At 40.9% G+C, this 27,789-nt stretch overlaps 2 protein-coding genes across 7 annotated transcripts in view; one reads left to right on the top strand and one right to left on the bottom strand.

Annotated features, from left to right (window-relative positions):
* Positions 1-275: 275 nt before the first annotated feature.
* Positions 276-16,457, top strand: TMEM220 (transmembrane protein 220). Of its 3 annotated transcripts, none has more exons than XM_045824070.1 (7): positions 276-422; positions 1,137-1,166; positions 5,047-5,107; positions 6,242-6,365; positions 9,499-9,558; positions 9,758-9,858; positions 15,495-15,632. In XM_045824070.1, exons 1-7 carry the CDS (start codon positions 330-332, stop codon positions 15,536-15,538), a joined length of 513 nt encoding a protein of 170 aa, XP_045680026.1. In that variant the 5' UTR covers positions 276-329; the 3' UTR covers positions 15,539-15,632. The 3 variants fall into 3 exon arrangements, with proteins under 3 accessions (XP_045680026.1, XP_045680028.1, XP_045680027.1); XM_045824072.1 differs by lacking the exon at positions 15,495-15,632 and adding an exon at positions 11,115-11,210; XM_045824071.1 differs by lacking the exon at positions 9,758-9,858 and having other exon boundaries at positions 15,495-16,457.
* ADPRM (ADP-ribose/CDP-alcohol diphosphatase, manganese dependent) overlaps positions 11,305-27,789 on the bottom strand; it is a 29,060-nt gene continuing 12,575 nt past the window's right edge. For 2 of the 4 annotated variants that reach the window (XM_045824066.1, XM_045824067.1), the window contains exons 3-8: positions 23,287-23,904; positions 22,329-22,445; positions 19,357-19,451; positions 18,108-18,154; positions 17,795-17,921; positions 11,305-11,430 (exon numbers count right to left, since the gene is read on the bottom strand). In XM_045824066.1, the coding sequence (XP_045680022.1) occupies positions 11,377-11,430; positions 17,795-17,921; positions 18,108-18,154; positions 19,357-19,451; positions 22,329-22,445; positions 23,287-23,887 (1,041 nt within the window). In that variant the 5' untranslated portion in view covers positions 23,888-23,904 and the 3' untranslated portion in view covers positions 11,305-11,376. Of the gene's footprint in view, positions 11,431-17,252; positions 19,452-22,328; positions 22,446-23,286; positions 23,905-27,789 lie in introns of those variants that run through there. The other 2 variants (XR_006783972.1, XM_045824069.1) reach the window with 2 other exon arrangements.

Raw genomic sequence — 27,789 nt, 5'->3', positions numbered from 1 at the left:
GTAGCTGTACTGAAGACAAGCATTGGAGTTGGACCTCTCTGGGGTCAAATGAGACGTCCCTCCACCACCGATGAGCTGCGGGGCCTTGGCAAGTCATCCAGGCCCCCAGGGGTTCACTTTGGCTCTCTGCTACGGGGACAGCAACACCCCACACGGGCCGCGTTTGGGGGCCGGGCGAGCGGGCAAAGCGGCTCCAGCAGCGCTACCTCCCTGCCAGGGCGCGCGCCCGCGGGTGGGGCGGGGATGAGCCAGGGCGGGGCGGGCGTCCGGCGGAAGGAAGGGCTGGCGGGGCTGGACTCCGGCCTCCAGGTCCTGCGCTCGCTAAGCCCATGGCGCCCGACGCGGGGTGCTGGTCGCAGGTTCTATGGAGGGCGTGCAATGGGCTGATGGCCGCCTTCTTCGCGCTGGCGGCCGTGGTGCAGGTCAGCGGCCCGGCCCCCAAGGCGGGCGGTGGGAAAAGGACCCGCGGGAACCACAGGCGCTGGGCCCCCAGCTCCGTCCCTTGCCCAGGGCACAATGGAGACCTGCGAACTGGCAGGGTCACAGAGTCGGTAGTGTAGGTGGAGGACAAGGATTGGGTGGTGCTTCTGGAACCCCCACCTGCTCCCCACCGGGCACACGGGTGTGTTCCTAGGACTGTCACACCCCTCTCTTTGCTTCAAAGGCTAGAAGGATCTGGTTTACAGTGAGTGTGTCACTTAAAAGGGACCTGAGCAGAAGCAGTCTGGGCACCTTTCTTAATATTCTCCCTACACATGAGCTACACAGTTCAGGGTCTAGGCCAGGAATCAGAACAAAACCCTTTATTGCATAATTAGACTTTCAAGTTCACTTTCGGCCCCCTTCCCAATAGCTTTCCTCATTCCCTGAGACTGGAGCGCCCTTTTCAGAGTTCCTTGCAGTTTACAAAAATGTGTGGGCTGCACGTTCAAACCATCTGCTGTGTTCAGCCAGAAGCTCCTCCTCCCATCACGATCTGCTAGACTTTGTCTCATTCCCATTTTGTATCCCTGGTGCCTGTGGGTGGCTGTTGCAGCGCCTGGAATGTACCCATGACTGAGATGAATCACAGAGCAGACCAAACTCGGAATGGAACCTGAGTATGTCTGCTAACACCTGATATTTTCGTACTGCAGGTAAATGACCCCGATGCAGAACTCTGGTTGGTAAGTATGAATTGCTCCCCTGCGTCTGAAAGAAACACGGGCTGCACCAAACACAATGCTATCTACTTGCTACCACCCCTTCCACTTGGTGTGCTTAAAGACTTAGAAATCAAGTTTCTGTGAGCTCTTTTCCCTAAAATATTAGGGGGCAATGGGCCAGAGTGATAAGGTAGTGTGTGTGTGTGTGTGTGTGTGTGTTAATTCACACACACAGAATTTTCCACAGACAAGGAGTCTTCCAGCAGTATTCCCCTTGAATAAATGCTCCAACTGAGGACACTGTTTCCACTGAAGACACAGACAGAACTCCCAAAGTCAATGGAACCACTCTGTGTGAGTCTCTACCCAGACACTCAAGCAAACGCCTGAGCAGAAAAAGGCAGGTTTAAGGTTTGTGGCTCTGCTAATTCAGTGAGTTATAGAAAGTAACTGAAACCCATAAAACCTACAGTACACATTGAACCAGTGCTCTGATTAAACCATTTGGGGGAGGGGGGTCATGCCACACATTTTCTAAAAGGTCTGGATTTTGCCCACTTTCTTCCAGTGCAGATACACAAGACTGTACAATATCACCAATGAGATGATTTTAGGCTATGAAATGTCAACCATGTAACAAGTGCAACAAGTGAAAGCATTTGGAGTTACAATGCAAAATTCTAGTCAGGTTTGTTTTTTGTGCAGTAGAACTACATTCTTGTATTATCTAGAGTCACATCCCTGAATCAAGTAAAATTGCCTCTTGCTCAGCACTCTAACTTGTAACCTGAGTTCCAAATATTACTTCCCTGCAGACAAGTCTCAAATTACAGCTTCATGTTGAACTTACAAAGGACTGCTAGATAGACCTACCCATACGTCACACTGACTGGCACAAACACCCAAGGTCCTACCCAGCATCTTTCCTTCCAGAACCCACTCCTCCCCACTCACCAGTTCCTGTCATCAGCAGAATCATTCTCTGCATCATCCTTGTTCAAAAGCCCAGTCATCTCTAACATCTCTCTGTTCCTTACCATTGTCTTTGAGATCCCTTCAGAAAGTCAAGTAATAATAACAATAATAAAACAGAGCAATCAAACAACAACAACAACAAAAAACACCCCAATGTAGGTCTAATAGCTTGTCTGTATGGTACCTGTGCATATTATCTCTGACTTCATGCTTACGTGACATAATATGAATAATAAACAGCAGGTCCCTCACTCGCAGTTTAGCTCTCCATTACCTCCTACATGGACTTCGTAATAGCTTCCCAACTCCTTCCTCTAGCTGCCTCACCTCTTCTGCTGAGAACACTTTCTTTACTTTGCTTCCCACTGTGAAAATTTTTGTCATTTTTTCAAGATGTCTAAATTGAAACTCTCCAACTTGGCATTCCAGATCCATCACAATATGGCTCCAGCCCACCTTTTCAGCTTGGTCTTGGGAGCCCAGTCCATCTACTATGGTGACGGCCTCACCCCTAGAATTCCTGTATGTCATACTCTACTCAAGCTTCAGGGTCTAACTCAAATGCCATCTCATCCACAAAAATCCCTGCCTCTTTCCTGTAGGCTCTGACCATCCTCCCTTTGAGCCTTTAATATAGCACTAGCACATTTTTCTTTGCATTAGAGTGGACTCTGTACATACCAGCTCCCAGGGCACAGGGGCCAGCACCTTCTTGGTGGTTCTCAGGCACCCTAACATAGTACCTTCCCTTACTGACTCCTAGACAAATGAAAGAATGAATGAACACGCAGATGAATGAGTCCTAGGTTACTGGGCCTTGAGGGCTTGTACTGCACCTTACTCATCTCTGAGTTCCCTACTTCATCTTACTCAGGAAGCATACTTCTATCAAGATGCATGCAGGAGCAAATAATAGAAAATCTGACTGGCATCAGGTTATAAAAATACAGATTATCTCACTTACAAGAAGTTCAGAGGCAGCTGCCTAATGGTCAATGGCACTGTCAAAGATCTTTCTTTCTTGTCTCCTCTCACTTTTACAGCCTGGCTGTTGCAGCTTCCAACATCTCATCCCCAGGCAAGAGCACCCCATGTAGGAAGAAGCAAGGCAAGAGCAAATGGGTTTTTCTCCTTGGTGTCCTTCCCTTTTATCAGGGAAGAACTGTTTTCCAAGAATCCCTTCAAGCAGGCTATTTAGTTTGTACACACAAATAGGCTTATGGGCTGGGCCCCATGTATGTTGGTTAAGTACTCTGAGTATCAGCTTTGCCCCAAGAAGACTTTACATTTCATTGCTGAAACATGCTCATCCCTTGCTGCTAAAATAGGCTGGGAAAACAAACCGGCTTTTCAGTTTTTACAGTGGCGAAGGGACAAGAGAGAGTGGTGTTAGGAAGGACTGCCACAGAACTCAGTGATGATGTGCTGCATTAAACTCAGTATCATAAATAAACATTATGATACCCTTAGTTTAAAAAGTCCACCAACAGAAAGATAAAGGACTATCAAAGTGGGTTCTACTGAGTTCATTAATATTTATACTGTGTGTTTTTCTTACTTGTTTTACCAGAAACAATTGTTTTCAGTCTCTGCCCTCAAAAAATGATCTCATTCAAGACAGAAAATTTAAATTGGGATTAACATGGCACGATTGCCATGGGAAACCATTACTTAGTTTTAAGGGGGTTTTTTGTTCATATGTTTACAATATACTGAGATAAGATCTCAGATCCTTTAACCAATGGTCTGTGTGTGTGTAACTTCTCCCCCTCTCCCTCTCTCTCAGCGACTAAGTCAGGTAGCTTTCCCCAGGGTAGGGAGCGGGGGCTAACCCCAAACCGCTCTAAGTGGGGTCCTTGGCACAGCAGCAGCCTCCCCAGGGAGCTTAGTAGAAAAGCAGAGGCTCAGGCCCTACCCCAGAACTCTGGAGTCAGATCTGCATTCTAATCAGATCTCCAGGTAATTCGCCTGCACACTGAAGTAGGGGAAGCACTGGTCTAACCTGAAGCTATGAGAGGACCTGTCTTGCAAGTGTCTGAATGTCGTATTGGCCAATATACCAGTAATCATTAGGGGTGGAGTGGGAAAGATAAACAGAATCTGAAAAATCCAGATGCTCTCTCCCCTGGGTCAAGACAGCAAATAACAACTTATACAGCTTTGACAACGTTCAAATACACTAAACTTTTCCAACATAGGGTCGCGATTAATGTGGTTATGCAACTACATTTCTGGGAAAGCCCCGTGTTTCTTGTAAACCCACTGTCTCCCTGCTTGACCTCTTCCCAAAACACATGCAACCACAGCAGGTTTGGCTGGAGTCTGTTTCCTGTGAATGAGGCTTGAAAATAGGGCTTCTTCAGGGTCCATCTTCTGGACTCCAAACCCACTTACCAACAGTTTCCAAGATGAAAAGCCCTGTCTTCTTCTGGGGCACATCTGATCCTTTGTTAGTAAGCTCTCTGTGGTCTCACTTGCAGAGACGGAATACCAGGCTGGATGGTGCACAGTGCCAGACCCAGCAGGGCCGTGCAGCTGATTATAACTACTCCTGCCCTGATTTTCAAAGAGCATTTTCTTTTATGCAAGTGGGGAAAGGCCATTTGGGCATGGGTGTTGCTTGGGAGAGCTGAGGAGGTCAGTGAGTCTTGACACCCCAAACTCCGCTCAATGCTAGGTCTCGGAGAGGCATGAGCCTTTCCTGGAATAGACTATAGTCTAGGATGAAGGCAGATAAAGTTACAGCTTGACACAGTTAGGTGCCATAAAAACAGGTTACCACTTCAACTGTTTCTGAACCGTAAGGTAAGTCATGGAGAGTGATGGCCTCCAGTGTCGTCTTTCCTTACTTCCTCAGGGCTTCTGAACATCTCCTATGTTGCACTCACTCCTTAACCCACACAGCTTCCTCTCTGTTTGCTAACAGGTTGTGTATATGATTCCTGCTGGGCTGACCTTGCTCGTTGGACTTGACCCTCTTGTCACAGGTATGAACGTTGGATTCTGAATGGAGATAATAAAAAAATGCTTGTCAATGAATGAATGAATGGTTGTAAAACAGAGGCTTTATCATATATTTATTTTGTAACTTGCTTCTTGGACTCCTTACTTATGCATCTGTCCCAGGCAGGTACACATGTAAAAAATTAACTCAGAATAGCTGGTTTGTAGTGCCCGTAGGGCACCTGCTTCAATTATGAACAAAATACAGCTGCTTTGCCTTTTATGACCCTAAACACTCTCAGCAAATGTTAAGTTGGACAGTTTTATACTATAAAACAGTGCCTTAGAAAAAAATGTATTTTATATTATTTACTAATATTTTCCTATTAATGGGGAATATTAATACTGCAAGTTATTCTTTAGTTTTCTTAAAACAGCTTCTACTGGTTGGACTTGAAAGTTCTCAGGGTCTTAGAATCAAGACTGGTTCCCACCTGGGTGGGGACACTCCTGTCCCCTAGGTGCTCGGGCTCCTTGTACAGGCCCTTAGAACTCTGCCTGCATCTTTAGTAAGTCAGGGCTCCATTCATTGCTAGCAAGGAAGAAAAAAACTTAACTTAAATGGCTCTAAGCTACAGAGGAGATGTAATGGGATACTTGCTGAAAAGGTGAGGGTGGTGCTGGCCCCGGGCCTCATGGGTGAGTCCTTAAACTTGTCTGAGCTGTCAGTTCCATCTGTTGTGCAGATGTCAGTCCCAGGCTCCACATGGTAGCCATGCAGCTCAGCTCATGTCTTCACCACACAAAGTCCAGCACTATCTAGAATTCACTCCCCTGATGCCTCCACAAAAGGCTCAAGAATTGAGTCATCAGCCCTGATCATGTGTTGTCCTGAGCTAAACTGCTGTCTGGAACAGATGAAACACATTGATTGGCCTCACTTAGGTCCACATGACTGGAGTGTGGGAAGGTGGATTCCCAAAAAAGGGTAGTCTCGAAAATAATCAATGTCCGCTTAAGTTTACAATTGGTGCTTCAATGTCTACGATGTCCTTCAAAACAAAACAAGGGAAAAGCCAGACTACTCTGAAAGCTTTGCCTGAAAACAGACTAGAGCAAAGCCCATACGTATAAGACCATTTTTCTCTGGGATATGATTCTGTGATTTCCATTTTTAGGTAACTTTATTTGGAAGAGTGTCTCAGCAGTACACATCTTCCTTTGCATGGTGTGGGCTGTCTACTTGGCACACTACCTGGTGCTTCATGCACAGTGGAACGTCCTGCATGAGGAGGAGGGCAGGTGAGCACTGACTTGGGCTCTCTGGAACGGGTGGGAAGAACTGAAATCTGTTCCATTTCCACACCTTATCTGTGCACAGTGACTTCGTAACTACACCATGAAAAGCAGGGAAGGTATTATCTCCTTTACAACCTGAACCTGAGAAATGATGGAACCGCGATCACTTCTCCAGGCAGCCATTGGATTATGATGTCATATGGCCATCAGGCAGTGGGACCATGACTCCCTTATGAGCAAGGATACTACATAGTAATAGTTCAGCCTACTAAGGTGAAAACTCCATCAGCACCGTTCTGGTTCAAGCCAAAATCTGATCTTCAAGTGTGATCAGCCACCTCAGAGGTCAATCTCCTAGTCATGGCCTTTCATTCTTCTCAACTCTTTGCTTTCTCCCACCCAGGTCTCACTAATAGCCCAATTCCTTTTCCTTTTATCCCATTGCTAACATCTGCTAATACCAAGATTTGAGGCCTCTAAGTTAAGCATCACTGGTGAGGCGCTGCTACAGCACAGGCCCCTGTCCTTGGGAAACAGGATCAGGTTGGGTCAGTCAATGGGGATGCAAAGCAAACAGGGTGAATCATGTCCAACTTGAAGCTACAAGGTATGGTGAACTCAAAGTGAGGCTTCCAGTGGCACTGTGGCCCAGTATAATTGTTTCCTACTCTATGTGAAAGATGAGTGGTTTTAACACATATTTCTAGTATAAACCCATTCCAAATCATTAGTCTGGCTCACAGAGCAAATCATGTCTCTCTGGGAAGATGTGACCCAATCTCTGCAACTTGTGCTCAAATTACTGATTGGTGCTAACACTGCCCAGTGCTGAATACCTAAAACAATGTTAAAAGAACATCTGGTCAAATTGAAGTTGTTTTCTTGGTTGTAGTATTCCACCCAGTGACATGATTCAGCTGTTTTTTAAAAAAATATATTTTGTTTATGCTATTACAGTTGCCCCATAATCCCCTCTTCGTTCCCCTCCACCCTGCACACCCCTCCCACCCTCATTCCCCACTTTAGTTCATGTCCATGTGCCATAAGTTCTTTAGCTTCTACATTTCCCATACTATTCTTACCCTTCCCCTATTTTCTACCTACCATCTATGCTACTTATTCTCTGTACCTTTCCCCCCTCTCTCCTCCTCTCACTCCCATTGCTAACCCTCCATGTGATCTCCATTTCTGTGGTTCTGTTTCTGTTCTAGTTGTTAGCTTAGTTTTTTTGTTTTGTTTTGTTTTGTTTTAGGTGTGGTTGTTAAGAACTGTGTTTGCTGTCATTTTACTTTACATGTTTTTTATCTTCTTTTTCTTACATAATCCCTTTAACATTTCATAAAATAAGGGCTTGGTGATGATGAACTCCTTTAACTTGACCTTATCTGAGAAGCACTTTATCTGCCCTTCCATTCTAAATGAAAGCTTTGCTGGATAGAGCAATCTGGGATGTAGGTCCTTGCCTTTCATGACTTGGAATACTTTTTTCCAGCCCCTTCTTGCCTTCAAGGTCTCTTTTGAGAAATCAGCTGACAGTCTGATGGGAACTCCTTTGTAGATGACTGTATCCTTATCTCTTGCTGCTTCTAGGATTCCCTCCTTCATTTTCACCTTGGGTAATGCGATTATGATGTGCCTTGGTGTGTTCCTCCTTGGGTCCAACTTCTTTGGGACTCTCTGAGCTTCCTGGACTTCCTGTAAATCTATTTCCTTTGCCAGGTTGGGAAGTTCTCCTTTATTATTTGTTCAAATGACTTTTCCACTTGCTGCTCTTCCTCTTCCCCTTCTTGTACCCCTATAATTTGGATGGTGGAATGTTTAAAGATGTCCTGGATGTTCCTAAGTCTCTCCTCATTTTTTTGAATTCTCGTTTCTTTATTCTTTTCTGTTTGGTGTTTCTTTCTTCTGGTCAACTCCATTGACTTGAGGCCCAGTTTCCTTCCCATCACTATTGGTTCCCTATGCATTTTCCTTCATTTCTTTTATTGTAGCCTGCATTTGTTCATCTAATTTATGACCAAATTCAACCAATTCTGTGAGCATCCTGATCAGCAGTGTTTTGAACTGTGCATCTGATAGGTTGGCTATCTCTTTGACACTTAGTTGTGTTTTTTTCTGGAGCTTTGATCTGTTCTTTCATTTGGGCCATTTTTTTTTTTTTTGTCTCGTCGCGCCTGTTACCTGTGAGAGGCTGAGCCTTAGGTATTCACCAGGGTGGGGCAACCCACATCACTGGGTTGTGACACTGTATGTGGGGGAGGGGTCCAAGAGGGAATGGCGCTTGCTCCACTCTGCCGGATTTCAGTCTCTTCCACTGCTTCCCCCAAGCAAACTGGGCTTTTCTGGTGCTGATTTCCATGTGGGTGGGCTTGTGTATGTTTTAAGACCCTGTGGGTCTCTCCAACGAATTCTCCTGTGAGGCTGGGAGTCTCTCCCAGCACCTCAACCCCCACAGGTGTTTTCAGTGTTTTGAGGCTTTATTTCCTGGCACTGGGACCCTGGCTTGCTCGGTCTGTCATGCTCGTTTCGCCTGGTTTATCTGAGTGCAAATGTGGGACCCCCTGGTCAGCCAGCCATCTTGCTCCCAGTGCCTCGCTTCACAATTGCCGCCTCACTGGGTCTGCCCATTGACACCCCACGCCTGGGGTCTGCCAACCACTGCTTTTTGTGTCGTAATCCCTCTTCACCCAGCTGCCTGACTCCACCCCTCCTATTGGTCTGGATGAATGTGCCTATTTTTAACTCCTTGGTTGTCCGACTTCCATACAGTTCTTTCTGTCAGTTCTGGTTGTTTTGTTTGTAAATTGTTATTGTCCTTATTTTGGTTGTGCAAGGAGGCACAGTGTGTCTACCTACACCTCCATCTTAGCCAAAAGCCTGTTGTTTTGTTTTATTGGTTTCCTGTTCATTTTTAAGTTGGGAAACAGTTATGGAGTTCATATTTGCTTCATAAGGTGAAATTTATTTTTAAGTAGGGATTTAAGCTGAGAAAAATAATTTATGACTCATGCCAGACTTGAAAATATCTTGAGGGAAGTCATCCAACAATCAGCAGAATCGAGTATCATGGAGATAGTGGGGTGATGTGCATCTTACCTGTAGCCTTCAGAAACATGAAATGCATTCTATTTTATAGGGAGCTGACTGGCCTGGTGATTATTACAGCATGGATGAGTCTGTGCCACAGTTCATCAAAGTAAGTTCTCCAATCAGATGTGTTCAAGGTTGATCAGACCAAGTAGGTAAGTAAGCTTATTGCAACACAAGTAAAAACAGGGATCTTTTGAGAGATATTCCATTCCCTAAGGAAAACTAACAGCTGGCTGAAAACTCCATGATCACAAACACTTCCACAAGTGCCCAGTTTCCCACTGAGTGGCCCCATGTGATCACAGGGAGCGGCCAGCGGAAAGGTGTTCTTCAGGGAGAAGGAAAGCGGCTTCAGAAAGAAGCTTGGAGACTGAAGGAAGAATAAAGTGCATATTAAAAAAACAATGTGAGTACATATAAAGAATATTAACATTATAAAACAATAATGATGTTTTGTGGGGCTTAAACATATAAAAAATAAAAATACATGACAAGAGTAGCTTATAAGTTGGAAGGGGATAAACAAAGGAACAGTGTTCTAAGATCCTTACGTTGTCTGGGAAGAAGTGAAAGTGCCAACTTGTATTAGACTTTGGCAAGTCATGGACTCACGTGGTAATCTTTAGGGTAAACAGTAAAGAATAATGGGTACAGACAGCAGAAAAAGAAGAGAAAAAGAATAGGTTAGGGAAAATAGGAGGCAGGCATTTAGAAAATAAGCCCAAGTATGTGAGAAATTGCATTAAATGCAAATGTTCCAAATATTCCAACTAAGAGTCCAAGATTTCAATGCGGATAAAAATATTAAAAACCCACTAAACAAATGCTTACAAAATATACCCCTTAATTATGTAATACAGAAAGACTGAAAGTCAAAAGATGGAAAAATACACTTTACAAACACCAACCAAATGAAAGTTAGTATAGCAATTTTAATTTAAAAAAGTAGACTTTAAGGCTAGCATTACAGAAAAAGGACGTTTTGTGATTGTTTTAATTTTTTATTTAAAATATTCAAACATATACAAAAGCAGAGAGGCTAATATAATGAATCAGACATACCCATCACCTAGCTTAAACAATAATCAGTATTTGTCCAATCACATTTGATCTAGATCACTGCCCTCTCCATACCTACGGATTACTTTGAAATAAATCCAGACATCATATTGTTTTATGTCTAAATGTTTCAGTATACATCATTAAAAGAGAAGCACTTGACCTGGCCAGATTCTGGTGTCATTACTGGTACTACTAAGCAAAACTACTTCACAGGTGGTATTATGTACTTCCACCATATATAGATAATGCCTAGGTGTTTCTTCAAAATGTTGTAGTCTTTGATGATCACTGCCTAAGTCCATGAATTCATTTGAGTTTCAAAACAGTGCTATTCTAGTTATACCATTCCTTGATTATTAGCTGGAAGACTTCTATAAAGAGAAACATCTACTTAACAGCTCTTTGAGATACAGATCTTAAGAGGAAAAGGAAAAAAAAATAAGAGTTGTTTTGTAATTTTCCAAGTTTTCAAGAAAGAAAACTTTTCCAAGTTTTCATGCCTGGGAATCTCCCAAAAGTGACCAAGGAGTTTTGTTTATGCTGTGTGGGTGGGATCATTTTGAAGTCATGGATTTCAATAACATAGCTCATTTTTTTCAGTCCATGGAAGTTGTCACCTTTATTGATGCTGCCACTGTCCCTCCTCACCAGTTGCATATATTCAAGTTTGAATCCTGAATTCTTTCTGACATAACCCCAGTCATCTTTTACTGCTTTCTGGTGTGACAAAGTGTTCCAGGACAGCGTCGTACACTTCACACCCCAGACCTGCAATAAACCACATGTCCACACAGCCTGGCTGCTGCTGGTGGGTCACGGTGTGTAGAGGTCGCAATCCAGGCACTGGCAGCGCTCACTGCTGCTAGACTGGCCATTGGTTCTTTTCAGTGGACAGAGCTAGGAAATTCACATACATCTGCAATATGTATAATATACATAAAGATTACCATTTTACATGTGTACTTAAGAATGAGTTCATACTGATTCTAGCAATTCAAAGAACACAGATTTTCATGTAACCTTATCAACAGTCTTGTATTTCCTTTTAATCATTTAAAAACCTCTAATCTCAATGACCTCAACACAACTCATTTGACTTATCCCAAAACACAAGCACAATCTCAGAGTAACAATGGTTACTGAGAACAGATTTTTGGGGGGTTTTGCTTTGTTCTTAGGGAACATCTCTCTAAGGCAGGGGTCACTACCACCTGAGCTTGGCCTCCTGCCTCTTACCCCACCAACCCTGTGCCAAAAAGGCTGGGGACCACTGCTCTAAGGGATGTATATTCAAATTACTTGGGATGGTTAGTGTTTGTGCTATGCTAACAAGTGAATACAGTTAAGATTATTTTACTTTCGTTTCTAGGGATAATTTTGTTGAAAAATATATTTTGTTTTATAATTATGTAAAATAGCTACGTGGCCCCAAAGTCTACAAAACAAAGTATATTCAGAGTACTCTAGCTTCTTGATCCCCTCAATGCTATACTCCCCCTCTGTCTACAAACTTTTTTCAATTTTATGGTTTATCTTTGCATGGTTTCTTGATGGAGCAAGTACGTATGTTTATTTGTATTCCTGCTTATCTTAGATAAATACAGGTACATTATACACAATTGTCCTCTTTGATTTTCCCCTTACTACACCAGAGAGATCATCCTGTGGTATATAATGACTTTCCTTATTCTGCTGATAGGTCCACAGTGTATCCAGTCCTCTGTTTAGACTATATCCAGTCTTTCACTATTAAATATAATACCAACAGTATATTGTCAAAATTTTGAATATTTACTAATCAGATGGTTGAGAAATGGGTAACTTTAATTTGCATTTTTCTTATTAGGATCAAAGGTGAGCATATTTTCATATGACTAAGAGCCATTTGCAATTCTTTTTTCTATAAAAGATTGGTTTATCTCTGAGAGATAATAGGTTTTACCTGTTTCTAAGCTTGTTAGTCTTCTCTATTTTTAGAAGCCTTTTATACACTCTAACTATAACCCTTTGTGACATAAGCTGAAAAAAATGTTTTTGCAATTTCTTATTGTTATTTTACTGTGCTCATGCAAAGTATACTTTCCTTTGCCATGAAAATGTTTTGTTTTTAATGTAACCAAATACATCAATCGTTTTCCTTATTGCTTCCAGATATGGGATCATAGGAAATTTTTCCTTCCTCTCAGGGTATAAAGTAAAGTAAGTTTTCTCCTAGTTCATGTGTTTACATTGAGTCCTTGATCTCGTTAGAATTTATCCCAGTGTGACAGTATAAAGAAGTGATCGGAAATTATCTTTTTTTCCTTTTCACTATGTAGTGATCTCAACACCACTTAATCAAAAGTGGATTTAAGACACCAAAGAAAGACACCTTTTAAGGACTAAAGATTTATTAAATCAGGAAGGTAAAATAAACCATTATAACAGACACATGATAACCATTCTAAATTTGTATATAACACAGCCTCAAAATAGATAAAAATTGACAGAACTGAAGTTGGAAAATCTACAATCATCTTGGGAGACTTTATCAGACTTCTTTCAGTCACTAATAGTGCAAGAAAACAAACAAAAAAAAACCAGTAACAATACAGACGATTTGAGCTAACCGGCACATACAGAACACTGGCACCAAGAATGGCAGAATTCACAATCTTTTCAAGTACACATTAAAGGTTCATAAAAAGGCTGTATGTTGGGCCATGAAATAAGCCCCAAAAACTTTCAGAGAATGTTCTTTGACCACAGTGCAATTAAGCTAGAAATAGTTGACAAAAATAACAGTCACTGTAAGTTTGGAAATTAGGAAATACACTTCCCAATAATATCTGGGTAAAAGAAATCACATGATTTTAGAGAATATTTTGAATATAATAATACTACATATTAAAATCTGGGGAAAACAGCTAAAAAACATGCTTAGAGGGATAATGATAGCCTTAAATACATATATTAAAAAAAAACAAAGAAGGGCAAAAATCAGTGAGCTAATCTTCCAAGAACTCAGGAATTCTCCAATTAAAGAAGTTAAGAAAGAACATCAACTTAAACCCAAAAAACAAGAGGAAAGTAAATATAAACATAGAAACCAATGAAAAGAAAAGTCAGCATAAAAGCTAGAGGACTAAGTAGGTTAAATATTCATTCTCTGGAGTGATTTACAACACTGTGAAGCCCTGGCAAGACAAAAACAGAAAATAGTAAGAGTGAACACAGACGAGGAGGTACAAATAACCAATTTCAGGAATGAAAAACAGATCGTTATCTAGTAGATATTGTAAAATCCTAAGAAAGTATGAATAACTTTTTGCCAATAAACTTGAAAATGTAGACAAAAATGAACAAATTCATTAAAAAATACAATTTATCAAAACTGATACAAGAAATACTCAGAACAGTCCCATAAATATTAAGGCAACTGAGTCCATAATTTAAACTTTTCCTAAAATAAAAAAAAACTCTAGACCAAATGGTATAACTAAAGAATTCTACCTCATAGTTAGGGAAAAAATAATTCTAAGCTTCAACAAACTCTTCCAGAGAACAAAAAAAGAAGAAACACTTCCCAATTCATTTTCTTAGGGCAGAATACCCTTGATACCAAAACTTGACAAGAACATTACAAAAAAAAAAAAAAAAGAAGAAATTACATGGCGATCTCACTTATGACCACAGATGGGAAAATGTGTTTACCCTAGGAACACAGTTTAATGTTCAAAAAGCAACCAATGTTTCCTACTATAGTAACAGAATGAAAGAAATCAAACTGTCTTCTTAATATATACAAAAAGAGCATCTGATAAAATTCAACATCCATTCATGATAAAAGCTCGTAGAAAACAGGCATACACGGGAATGTGACCAGATGAAGGGCATCTATGCCCAAGCATGACACTGAACAGTGAGCAGGTGAAACTTTCCCTGAGGTCAGGAATGAGATGTGCTTGGTCACTACTGACACTTCTACTCAATGCTGTCCTAGTGACTGTCCTCGCCAGTATGAAAAGGCAAGAAAAAGAAAAAAAAGGCCCAAAGATTGAAAAGGAAAAATTAAATTTTCCTTATTCATGAGTGACATGATTGCATACATAGAAAATCAAAAAGAATCTAAAAAGTTATTTGAATAAGTGAGTTTAGCATGATTGCTGGATACTAGGTCAATTTACTAAAATCAACTGCACTCTTATTAGCAAGTAATAGAAAACCGTAACAGAAAGTTACCATTTACAATAACAAAAAAAAAAAAAATCAACTCCCTAGGAATAAATCTAGCAGAGACGTGCAAAATATTGCACACAAAACTATAAAATATTATGGGAGAAACTCAAGAAGACCTAAATATTAAAATAAGGAAGAACTAAATAATTGTCCTATGGCAGTATAGGCTAAACCTATTATTGGCAACAGGATAAATTAGTGAAACAGAATACAATCTAGAAACAGATCGATCCATCCAGAGACTTATGACATAGTGACACTGCAGGGTAGGGAAGAAAGGCAGTCCTCATAATAAATAATGCTGGAGCATTTGAATATCCACGTGGGAAAAAAAAGCAAAACAACCCCTACCTTACAACTTTCAGAAAAATGAATTCTATGTGGATTATAGATCTCATGTGAAAGCAATACAACTTTTAGAGAAGATAAAACTTTCAAGACCTTTGGGAGGGAAAATTTTCTTGTACAGGACACAAAAATCATTATAAAAAGATCAATTTTAACATTGCTTAGTCAACAACTTCAGTTCCTCAAAAGACATGATTGAGTGGGAAAAGCTATTTGCAACACATATAAACAACAAAGATGTGCCTTTAGAATAAAGAATTCATAGTCAGTAAGATATATTTCAATAAAAAATGTTTTTAAAAAGGGATCATATCAAAAAATGTATTTTACCAAATTCTGTCTTTATACTTGTTTCCAAAGCAATCTGTAATTTTAATGGGATTTTTATTTGTAACAATTTTTGTGTTTTTATAGGCATCCAGTCGGTGGAAGAATTCAGCTGGCTGTGGCCATCATGATCGCCCTTTTCCCATTTGCTGCCTGGGTCTACATATACATTAACAAGGAGATGCGCTCCTCCTGGCCAACTCACTGCAAGACAGTAATTTAAATGGATCCTGTTCTTAAAATGAAAATTTCCCATTTTTATAAATATGGATTATATTTTTAATTCTAAGAACTTTCTAAGGCCGACTACAGTACAGCACAGGGCTGGATGGGACTAGTTAAGAGATGGGGTCTGACATGCCACTGTGTCAGAGTGCAACAGAAAAGGCAGTCAAAACAAAGCTAAAAAATATGCATTCTAACTCAGTGTCCCCACTGTACATGTGACTTGGGCAAATATAAAAAAACCTCCCAGTGGATGTTTCTTTATCTATAAAGCAGCATTAATACTACTGATACAGTCACGAGGATTAAACCAGCAATACGAGAGCACTCTGGAAGTACAAAGTGCTCACAGAGGGCTGCACGTAGTGGCTAAAACAGAGGGAAGTGGGGTTCGGTTAACATGATAGAAACAGGTTCATTACATTTAACTGGTTCAGTGCCATGAGCTAAATGAGAACTCCAGCTGGACCAGCAAGCATGTCTTGAAAAGAAAAGAACGTTAGATAGAATAAAAGAATTTGGAACCAAAAAGGAAACAGGAAACATTAATTACATTGAAAGTGAAAAATTAAGACCAAAATCGATAAACGTTTTTTAAAACTGCATATTTTTTTTCATCCGCAAATTTTTTTCAACTGCAGATTTTATATCTAAATATGGAGCGAGTATTTCCAATGAAGTCAGTGCCCAAATGGATAAGTTATAAGAATAAAATATATACCAGATTTTAAAGACATAATATTAAAAATGTAAAATTTTTATTTTGATTACATGTTGAAATCTTTTAGATATACTGCAGTAAATAAATTATACTATTAAAGTTCACTTTTACTGTTTCTATTCACTTTTTAAACTCGACTGCTAACACGTTTAAAATCCCTGCTGGGGCTCACCGTGTTTCTGTTGGCGGCGCTGCTACGGCGCATCTGGAGAGCACCGTTTGTGCACAGGCCACCGCCCGACTCCGCAGCCCAGACACTGCTTCATGAGATTCAGGAAATAGTTCACTCAAAAAGTTATGAGCACCAATCATATGTCAGGAGAGTGAAAATGAGCCTAAAAAATTTGCCTCTGTTTTTATTAAATGTTTGGAGGAGGTATGCATGTGTTTTGTTTGTTTTAAGCAATGGCCACTGGTTAGAAATTCTTGATCAAGATTTAGATAAGGTAAAACGATAAAAAATCTTGTTGATATTAAAGCAATTAAAGTAAAATTTATTTTAAGGGTCAATAAAGGATTTCAGTGTTCCAGTATATATTTAGTTTGTATAATATTTATGACTTTTATACCTTTTAGTATAACTATTAAGGTCATATATGAAGAAATGAACTTAATCGCATATTCTGTATAGGACCTACCCATCCTCTAAGTAATGCTTGATTCTGCACTTAAAAGATGGTGAAGTTCCAGTTTGAAAAAAAGAAATACTTTTTGAGACACTTTCATCACACCAGCATCACCCACATCACAATGAATTCTGTGATTAAACAGTTCCTTTTAAGTCTCCATAAGTCTATAAAAGGAGGGTAGTGCCTTTAATTGTTTTTGAACTCTACTTTTCAGGTGGATTTAAGTACTACAGTAAGTTTAATATTTCTATTATCAAACCCTGCTTCTCACCCCCAATCTTTTTCTGCCGTTGTTATTCTTCTACACCAGCCTCACAGTAGCTACGGCCGGGACTGACACACAAGTCTCACCATACACCACCCAGCGCAGGAGCCCGAGGGCTCCTCACACTGTATGCCAAGATAAATCCCAACTCTGGGCTGGTCATTCATGCCTTTTCTCCACGTAGCCCAAGCTTAACCTTTTCTGCTTTATTACTTTTGGAGACTCTTCATAGTATTACTTGCCTCTCCTAAATTCTACATATCCTTCCATGCCTCTGCTTATGCTATTCTATCTACTTGAAATACACTTCCACGCCCATTTAAACCATTCTTCTTTCTTCTTCAAGTCATCCCTAAGTCCCTCAAACAGAATTAAATTCCTGCTCCATATTCCCACAGTCCTGTCTTCCCACATTTGTACCTAGGGATCTGTCTCCTCACCACCAAAGTTGGCGAGTGCAGGGAGTACATTGCAGCCACCTCTCTGGTAAACTGAACAACCGCCCTCAAAGATCCAGGCCCTAATCCCCAGAGTGTATGAATGTTACCTTATCCAGCAAAATGAACTTCCCAGATGTGATCGAGTTGAGGCTCTGGAGATGAGATGATCCTGGATTACTTGGTGGGCCCTCAATGTGATCGCAATTGTGGGAAAGACAGGAGACACAAAGACGACTACATAGACAGAAGAGGAAACGGTGATGTAACAACAAAGCAGAAAGAGACTTGAAAACGGTACCTTGCTGGCTCTGACAATGGAAGAAGGGGCCAAGGACTGCAAGAAACACAGCTCCAGAAGCTGGGAAAGGGAAGGAAATGGGCCCTCCCCCAGCCTCCCGAGGGAACACGCCCTAACACCACCTTGATCTCAGCCCAGTGACAGTAATTTCAGACTTCTGACTCCAGAACTGTAAGAGAACAAATGTGTGTTAATTAAGCCACCAAGTGTGTGGTAATTTGTCACAGTAGCCATAGAAAACAAATACCCCCATTATGCCTAGGTACGCAGCAGGCACTCGTGTTGACTAGTATTGGTTTATCTCCTACTGTTTTTAAGCCCTGAATCAGAACTTCTCTACACTTCAACAGTCCCCATTTGCCATCTAGTACGTGTTTCTGAGAATAAGCCTTAGCACATATGACAATGGCATTAACGGGTCCCACTCATCTACAAAGGGAGTCAGGTAAATTCACTTGGCTGCTGTCCTCACCAGCACTAGCTGGTGGCCCAAATCGACCACGGGAGCAGGCACACAGCTGCATGGCACTTGCTTCTGCTTTGGTTGGAGTCAGAGAGGACCACATACCTTCAAAGGTCCTTCTTAGCCTCCCATGGGAGGGCGCACATTCACCTGTGCGAAGGGGAGCACCACTAAGTCACCTGTGAAGCAACTTGATAGCTTTGGTCTACAAAATAGGAACACAAGTCTATAAAAGTACAATATGATGAATACTCTGAGCAAAAATATGTCCAAAGCTCATTTGCATAGCAGGGTTAAAAGGAAAAGCTTTACCTGAGCTTATTTCTTTTTTATTATGAATTTTAAGTTATATAGTAATATGTGAGCATATTCTCCTTGTACAAAGTAAAACAAAATTTTTTAACTCAGGTAAGGCTAAAGTAAAGTCTGACTTGAGGACTATATCTCACCCCCGCCCCCGAGGGTCTCCTCCCTGGCTCACATTCATTCATCTTTTCCAATTTCAGCACTGGATTTACAGCCCAGAGACAACGTTCAGAGGTCTCACGAGCTGACACACACTGAAGTCATGAACATGCTTTGGTATGCCAACAGGATAATAAACAGGGACACTGAGGGTTTCAGGGTGGGGTGGAGAAACAAAAACACAAACCGAAGTCATCCTCTTCCTATAAAGATAAAATAAATCAGACCAAAAATGGAAAAGGTTTTTCCCTCTTATAATTCATAACCCTGTCTGTGACTCGGCCTCTCCCTCTCAACACCATCCTGTCCGGATAGACATGCACGGTGCCGAAAGCCTGGCTGTCCGGGGCGGTCTCAATAACCCCTTCCACATTGACGTGGTGCACACCAAAAGGGTCCTCGGAGTAGCCGCCATCGTGAGTGTGACCGGCGAAGAAACACACCACACACTCGTGAGACCAAATGACTGCAAGGGCATCTCTGTAATTCCAGGCCAGGCACACAGTATCAGAGGCATCTGGGTAAATGGGAAGATGACCTGTTAAGGAGAAGAAGAGTTATGAGCCAATTAGGATACACCTCTTTCACCAAAATTAATGTCTAAAAACTAGTATTCAGAAACACAATGTATACTGTTCCCTCATTATGGACTGAGACCAGCCAGGATTCACACAGGTGAAGACCCAGGTCATCTACAGCCATGTCTCTGGAGCGTGAAGCCTGAGACAGTTCACACACTAGGGCAGAGAGGCCCCAGGAGAGACAGAAGCCCCGAAAGTCTCAACATGTACAAACATCAAGGGAGACTGAGGGCATCCTATACAGGGCAGTCTGCAAAGTCTGCCAGAGTCAGGCAAACGCGGCGCTGGAGTCCAGTCTTGCTGACTTCCTTAAGTAACAAGTATTATATACACACATAGAGGGGCTCTTAGGTAAAAAACATATTAGGGATGGGCCAGTGAGTTATGTCACTTTTATAAACACTCAATGTTTTATAAAGAACTGATTAATGCCACTTCAAACATCTCCTGGAAAACAAGGTAGCCACAGCCATTTCACCAATGAGGAAACTGAGCTAAAGTGGCGAACACTCACACTAGGTCCCATGGGACATACGTGGAAGTAGAGCCAGGAGACTTTGAAATTCCTGCTGCCAAGACATGTATGAGGCCACGTCATAGATCAGGCCACTCTGAAGTACAGGAACAGCAGCTCATTGGGCTTGGCTTCCTCCCACTAAATCATTTTTCTCTCTGTTACCGTGTATTTTTATTCTGCTTAATATGTCCTAGTTTATATTACAAAAAAGAAGGGGGCTAACAGTGCATGTTTGCACGCACACACACACACTGAAGCCACCAACTGCAACAGGGCTAAGTGTCCAAAGAGGCTGTGTAACTTTCCAGATCTAGACGCCAGAGTGCAGTCATCTATCAAATCCCAGTTGCTCTCTTCCCCTTGAAACCCTGGACTTCCAGGACAGAATCAGCCCTCCAAGCTTTCCTCCAACCTCAATGGCGACTAACTCTCACTCTCTTTTGCTGGTTCCTTATCTCCCCAGTACCTTATTAGAAGTGCTAGAATGCTTGGCTCTTGGGCTTCATTTCTCCACCTACACATAGCAACTTGGTGATCTCTTAGCAGTGTACATACGTAGTTTTAAATACCATCTGTAGTCTTTCAACTTCCACATTTATACATCCAGTCCAAACTTCTATTCTGAATTTCAGATTCATTATGTCCAAAATGCTTACTCGACATCTCCACTGATGTGTAACAGGCACCTGAAAGTTAGTATTTTCAAACTTGAACTGAGCCCTCCACCGAAAACCTCCTCCTGTTGCAATGTTCCCTAGCTCAGCTAATAGCAAGTCTGTCCTTCCAACTACATGGCCAAAAGTTTAGATACAGGCAAAATGAAATCTGAGTACCCAAAAGGAAAGTGAAAAAGCAAATGAAAGTAAATTTCTATTAAGTCATTTTAAACTTTGCTGAAAAAAACCTGGGACACTCAGTTGTTAAAGATTTGTTCATACAGTTTCTAAGGTTACCAAAAACAGAAGAAATTTAAGAGACTGACACTGCACATGAGAGCACAGACATAAACAAGTAAGAACATGGGATAGAGTGGGAAAGGGGCTGGGAAACAAAACATGGACTCTTAAGTCTCGGTTCTGTCAGTAGCTGTGCAGTTTCAGTTTTAATCTCTTTGGCTCAGTTTCCCTATCTTTAGAATCAAAGGTTTGACTATATGATCTCAAGGCCTATTTTAGCTCCAGGGTGCTCCAAAGTAACAAGTACAAGCTAGCAGTGAAGAGCTATGAAGCAGAGACAAGTCAGGAAGTGTCCCAGTTTTTGAGACACTCGCTGTCAAACCAAAATAGTCTCACACCACGCCAATAACCCCTGACAGTGCCTTGCACTTACCAAGCCTTGAATGACATTTGATACACCAATGGTGGCAGAAACACCCCTAACTCCATCTACATGTTCTTACTACATCAGTGGAAGATAGTAAGTAAAAGACTACATATGTAGATAGAAACCTACTTTTATATCATCAACTATCTGTACAGCCTGTCATTTTCAAACAGTTTTCATGTTCACAATTTCAACTGGGGCAATACTGAGAAAACCACAGTTTGTAGGTTGGACATTTGCCCAGAGTCACATGAACCATAGATATGAGAGCCAGAATGGCATTCCGTCCTTGGGACTCCTCGTCCAGTACTCTCATCCATTACACCATATCAATTAGACCCCTAAAACAAGGGATCTGATCTCAGCCCCCAGAGCAAGCACAACAGCCACAAGGTAAATTCAAGTCTTCGTGTATACATGCATGTGCACACACTCACACCTGAGTGTATTTTAAGCACCTGCAGATTCCTACAATTTCTGATGGCAGCATGTCTGTAAAAATGATTCTGAATGAAAACAGTAATTACGTCCGTGCTCACTGCCAGCTATGTCTCACTCCTGTTACACCTGCTTTGCTTTCATCCAGGCAGCAGGGGTCTCTGTTTTGTGGCCAATGCACTGCCAGGTAGGTCTCCTAAGACTGAGATTTGGGATGGGGTGTGAAATAAATTTTTCATTTAAATTTTACTATGTAAATTGATCCCACTTGGAGAAATTCTACTATGAAACCTAAAAGGCCAACTCACAGGCTCTAGTATTTGGCAAGATGTTTTTGTTCTTTTACAATTCAATTCTTCCTTTACTCAATTCAGAGTAAATCTCAGATTGTTTTTCTCAATAAAAAATCAGATTTTTTTCAATAAAAAAATTTAAACTAAGCATTCATTTTATAGAAAGAGGCCATCACAATATAATAAGTGTTTAGTACATTTTAAAATTTAACTTTTCCCATTCTGTAAAATGCTAGTATTTAACAAATCATTTAAATACTTACTCACGATCACCACCTTCTCTTGGTTTCTGTCAGAGAATGTAAGGACTGCATTCAACCAGTTCAGCTGTTCTTGGCTGAATCCTCCATTAAACTGGACAAACTGAGGCTCAGAAAGTCCTAAAATGAATTCTGCACATTAGATCCATCACGTATCATTGTCTTGTCACTAGGGCATTCAAACTTAGCTAACATAGGTACACTTCTCTTTAGGAACATTTGGCAGCAATTGAGTTAAAATAGGAAACCACCAGAATTTAGAGCAATATTCAAATAAATTGTGCTTTATCTTTTTCCTAATCTTTGACATCCTCTGCTCACTTCATTAGCTTCCTATTACATTGAAAATAAAATAAACTCTTTACCATGTCCTTTGAACTACTCCGACATCCTCCTGCACACTGGCTCTTTTCTACGTTCAAGAATGCCAAAGTCTCACTGCGCTTAGTGCCTCTGCATTTGTTTCTCCTTCTGTCATAGTATTCTTCCCAAGGCTGACTGCCTCCTCATTATTTAGGTTTCAGCTTAAATGTTTTTCTCCTTAGAGCAGCTAGCTCTGACCACCTGAACTAAAACAGTCCCCCCTTATATTTTCTTCGTAGCATGTATCATTGTGAAAATAATCTTATTACTGTGTCATTAATAAATAGGCCTGCCTACTTACTTTTGTTTCCTCTACTCCATGCATTAAAAAAGTGATATTGTCAATACTGTTTACACTTGTAAATAGTTAAGCTCTAGAAAAAGTGCTCAGCCCACAGAAGGTATTTGGATATCTGTTAAAAGAAATTTTGAACCAACTGCAACCAATCCATGTACCATGAGGCTTGTGAGAAATCCTGACCCTGAACAACAGCGACAATATACTTTTACCTTAATCATCCATCTTCCTGCTGAATAATAGGTAGCTGGAGAATTTAAAGACAATGTATTAGATTCTCAGCTCAAAGGAATAATTCACCTTGAGGACTATTCAATTCCATATTTGGATTGTGCTCCTTCAGCATCTTCAGACACTGCTGGTACTTTGGAGAAGACTGATCCACGCCCAAGACACTCAAGTCATAAGCATCAAGTAAAATGAACCGGAATTTGGGGAACGGAGAAAAATGGTAAGCGTAATAACTCCCGGTAGGCACAGTCTCAGGATGATGTACAATCTGGTCTTCTAGAAACTTTGTGTTCAGTTTAGAGTTTGTTAAATACTCTCTGCTGAAGTTATAGAATTCATGATTTCCCCATGTGTGATGAACTGGGACTTGAAGCATTTGAAACACATTCATAACAAGTTCTAGTGACTTCTCTGATGCTTTATACTGCGCATTGTAGCCGTCAATGATATCTCCCAGCTGAAGTACACAACAGGGCCGGCTGCTTTCTTTATTCCAGTGTTCAATAGCAGCCTGCAAGTGAACAAGACTATGTCTGTAGTATCGTCTTCTGTTTCCTTGGTAATTATAGCCGTCTTCTAAATTAGCATACTGAATATCTGCTATAACTCCGAAGGAGAAAAGAAGTTCTGAACTCTCACTCACAGTTCCAGAACTGGGCTTATCATCCATAACCTCCAAACAGGTTTCTAAATAAAGTAAAAAAGATAATTAAGTTATTAACACTTTAACTTTCTAATGGTAAAATGGATATTAAATGTAACAGTTAATCCACTAGGAAGCTTGGTAGAGAGGAAAGTACAGGTGCTTTACAGGCTGACAGTCTTAGGTCCAATTACCAAGCCCATGAAATGCTTCCATTTTCTTATCTGTGAAATACACAATAACCTGTATTCTTTAGAAGAGTAATAATTTACAAAAGAATATTATCTTACTAATGAACAGGCATTTTAATTCTAGTAAAGTCAATTTCAAATCTGGAATAATCTGCAATTTTTAAGAAATACACACTAGTTTTACACACACACACACACACACACGCACGCACCTTCTTCCACAAACACCAGTAATTTTATCAAAACTTCAGGAATTTTTTTTGAAAGTCATACATTACACTCACTCATTGTACTTTATACATGAGACCCCCTACTGTGGGTTATTTTGTATTGGGCTGAATGCTTTCTCTTTGTTGGTGGGTAGGTCACCTGAAATAAATTTCTCCTATTTTTTTATGTGGAATAACAGGGTAAAGATAGGTGAATAATAATTTTAAACAAAAAAATCTGGCACAAAAACTATGATGTCGATGTGATTATTTTCTTCAAAAGTTGGATACTAGGCTGAACCAGCTTTTTAAAACCTGAATATTAACTCCCCTTCCTTACAACCAAAACTGATCTGTGCAGTCCTAAGCAGCACAGTGGCCTACCACAGGTGGGGGTGACAGCTCCACAGCCCGCAGAAAAGGCCAGGCTTCCGTTTGACTCACTGGAGGAGGGGCTTCCCTCCCTTCTACAACTGTTGACCCTAAGGATACACTTTCCACCTGATCCACCCAATTACAAGCTTCACCTACGTTTCTTTCTTCCTTAATCTGGTTGGGTATAATTATCTCTAAAACAGGTGAAATAGCACCATGGAGATCCTAAAAAATGGCTTGGTGTTCTTACACTGGGTTTTTGTTTTTTCACTTGCTCATTTTCCCCGTGGTCCCTATTTGAAAAGCCCACTGGTATCAAGTCAGTCTACATATATAGGAGGGGTGGTTTAGATGAGATCATCTGATTTGGAAGGTAAAGAACTCAGATACAATTACAATAAATACAAAGCTCACCTAAATCAGCTGAAAATCTCTAGTTCTATTAGATTTCAAGATTTTGCCAATTCCAAGCACAGATTAACAGAAGAATCAAACCAGAAGATAATTTAGCAAGGGTATCAGTGGAATATTACTGCCAAAGCCTAAGGGAAAACTGTTTCTGGGAGTGCTTTTATCCCCAATCAAATGAGCCTGTTTATTTTTATCTTTAAACTCAGAGACTTTAGGGCAATAGTATGGTACTGTGGAGCTCCTGGAATGCACTTAATCCCAGTTAATTTGATCTTCTCTCCAGTGGATAGTGGTTACTTGTGCCTAACACAGCATCCATTCCTTACTCTGCTGGTAACAGCACCCCAGTGTCTCCTCCGGTATCTATCCACTGCCTCCCTCTCACTTCGTGTGATTTGAGAGGCACAGACACATGACCCAGGCTTGGCTTATACAAGCCCAGTTTCCAGTCTGGTCAATTAGGGGAAGGCATATAACCTAAGCTGGGCCAGGTCAGCCCTGGGACTTTTGCTGGAACTACTAGCAAAATCCTTAGAACTATCTCTGCTAAGCTGATAACTAAGACTAGAACTGCTGGGAAAATTAAATCAAAAGAAATCTGACCGATGGATAGAAGTCCAGTCCTCAGAATTTGCTTTTGAAAAGAAAGGGCAAATACCAAGTTTTTGTTCTGAAAGTTTTGCCTGTATCATTTACAATATGCTAAGCTATCTAAGTTTTAGTTAAGAGGAATTATAATGAACTGCTGAAGGCTTTTGAAACTGAAGACCTGGAATTGAACTGGGGTCTCAGCTTTTCCTAAAGCAAAATAATCCTCATCAGATGCTGTGAAAAGTCAACTGAGTTATAACACACAGTAACCTACTTTGTAAATCATAAAGCACTGCATGTTAAAGAATGTTATTTTTTGACTACGGATCTGAACAGGTATCTGCCTGGTGAACCTCAAAATACATGAAACTTTTTATGGAACAGAATAATGTAGACAACTTTTCAAGTTCTTCTGAAAAATTCCTGTAAGATGTCATGGTGCAGGATAAGCAGCCAGCACGTTGTGAAAATCACCTGAGACATCAATGATTATTTAAGAATGAGAGGAAATACTTAGGGATGCTTAATTGCTGAAACCTTGTTTCAAGATGATACTAATAAAATGTCTATGATAATTAGGACTGGCCAGAAGGCTGAAGTTCCTTAAGCACCTATGATGAACTTGTGAGGACAGCCCTACACTGAAAAGAATATTTCCTTTAAACCATTGTCAAAGCAATTGGTGGGGGTGACAAATACAGAAATGAGGAAGGAGGGACGTTGTTAAGGGGAACGACTGCGAGACAGATGCCCTAGGTGGCTGTGGGAAGAGGAGGGCAGGGAGGGGGGTAGGTCTTGAACCCTGACTGAGCCACACACTGCAGTAACAGCAAAGCTGAGGGGGAAAATTTTTGTGGCTAGGTACAGGAGGCGGGTGTCCAAACTCGAGATGCAGCAAACAAGTTACAATGCCAGGAAGGTTTTCTTCTGAAAATTAGGCCTAACTTTCCTAGTCAAAATAGCCTAAAGTAAGCATAAAATTTCACTGGCCTTGTTGGATGATGTGATGTGTCCTATTTCTTTTAAAAAAAGCATCTGGCCCTGGCTGGTGTAGCTCAGTGGATTGAGCGCAGGCTGCGAACCAAAATGTCGCAGGTTCGATTCCCAGTCAGGGTACATGCCTGGGTTGCAGGCCATGACCCCCAGCAACCGCACATTGATGTTTCTCTCTCTCTCTCTCTCTCTACAAATAAATAAATAAAATCTTAAAAAAAAAAAGAAAAGCATCTAAATTGAAAGAAAATTAAAAACCTCATCTGGAGATCTTGGTGGTTTGATAGTAATAAAAGTGATAGGTTTACACTCATGTTTAAGGTCATTCTTAACACTAAAAGTTTCATAGATCCATGAAATCAGGCTCAGAGTGGGTTACTAGCAATTCAATCCAACGCATAGTTATAAAACACTTACTTTGAGTCAGGGACTGTTTTAGAAGCTAGTATTTTATTTAGCATTATAAATTTGACATGAAGAGGTTGAATAAAAATGCTCTGGTAAACAAATAATGGTAAAGGTATTAAAAGAATCTCTCCAGTAAACAAAATTTAACAGAGCAGCTAAAAACACCACTGAATTCAATTTTAATTTATATGATGTGTGTTGATTAACCTACAACTGAGAAGGATAAACAATTATTTTATGTGCTCACTGCCTGAATAAGCAAGGTGCTTTTCTGGCTTTCTGTCTATTTGAGGAAAATTTCTCCCTGGGCAAATACAGAAATATGAAGGTAAAAAAATATCCTACAGGCAACTCCAGACAGAAAATTTAGTTCGATTAAAAATGATCTGAAGTGCTGAGCAAACATTCACTTTGAGCAGAAACTCCAGAAATTTCCAGTTCAACTCTGGGATCAAGAAGTATGGCTGACACCAGACCACAGCCCGACAGCACCCAAGAGGAGCACTTAGCTGGTTATGCCAGCTCACTCAGAACTCCTCCCTGCAGCCCCACAGTCACAAACACTGGCTTTTCTGGTCTCACATCCTGGTGACTCTGGTGGGGACCTCCGGGACACTCTGGTAAGTCTGGATATTTGGTGGAGTCCAGTTGGCTACCTGGACTGGGGGGCCCTGGGGTGCAGATGTGGAGACTCCCCAGCAGATGTCAAGTGATTTCACTGGGGGACTCTCTAATTCCCGGCATTCCCCAT

Source organism: Phyllostomus hastatus, unplaced genomic scaffold (genome assembly GCF_019186645.2).
Source record: "Phyllostomus hastatus isolate PE091 unplaced genomic scaffold, TTU_PhHast_1.1 phas_scaffold_55, whole genome shotgun sequence".
NCBI lineage: Eukaryota > Metazoa > Chordata > Mammalia > Chiroptera > Phyllostomidae > Phyllostomus > Phyllostomus hastatus.
Note: the sequence above shows the minus strand (reverse complement) of the source record. Positions and strands in the feature narration are given on the sequence as shown.

What these genes read in the sequence shown, in the direction of transcription:
- TMEM220 (XM_045824070.1), top strand. Translation starts at nt 330, where the DNA reads ATGGCGCCCGACGCGGGGTGCTGGTCGCAGGTTCTATGGAGGGCGTGC. An exon ending in ACTTGACCCTCTTGTCACAG is followed by an intron (nt 5,108 to 6,241) that starts GTATGAACGTTG and finishes TTCCATTTTTAG; the next exon opens with GTAACTTTATTTGGAAGAGT. An exon ending in CTGTGCCACAGTTCATCAAA is followed by an intron (nt 9,559 to 9,757) that starts GTAAGTTCTCCA and finishes ATGTGATCACAG; the next exon opens with GGAGCGGCCAGCGGAAAGGT.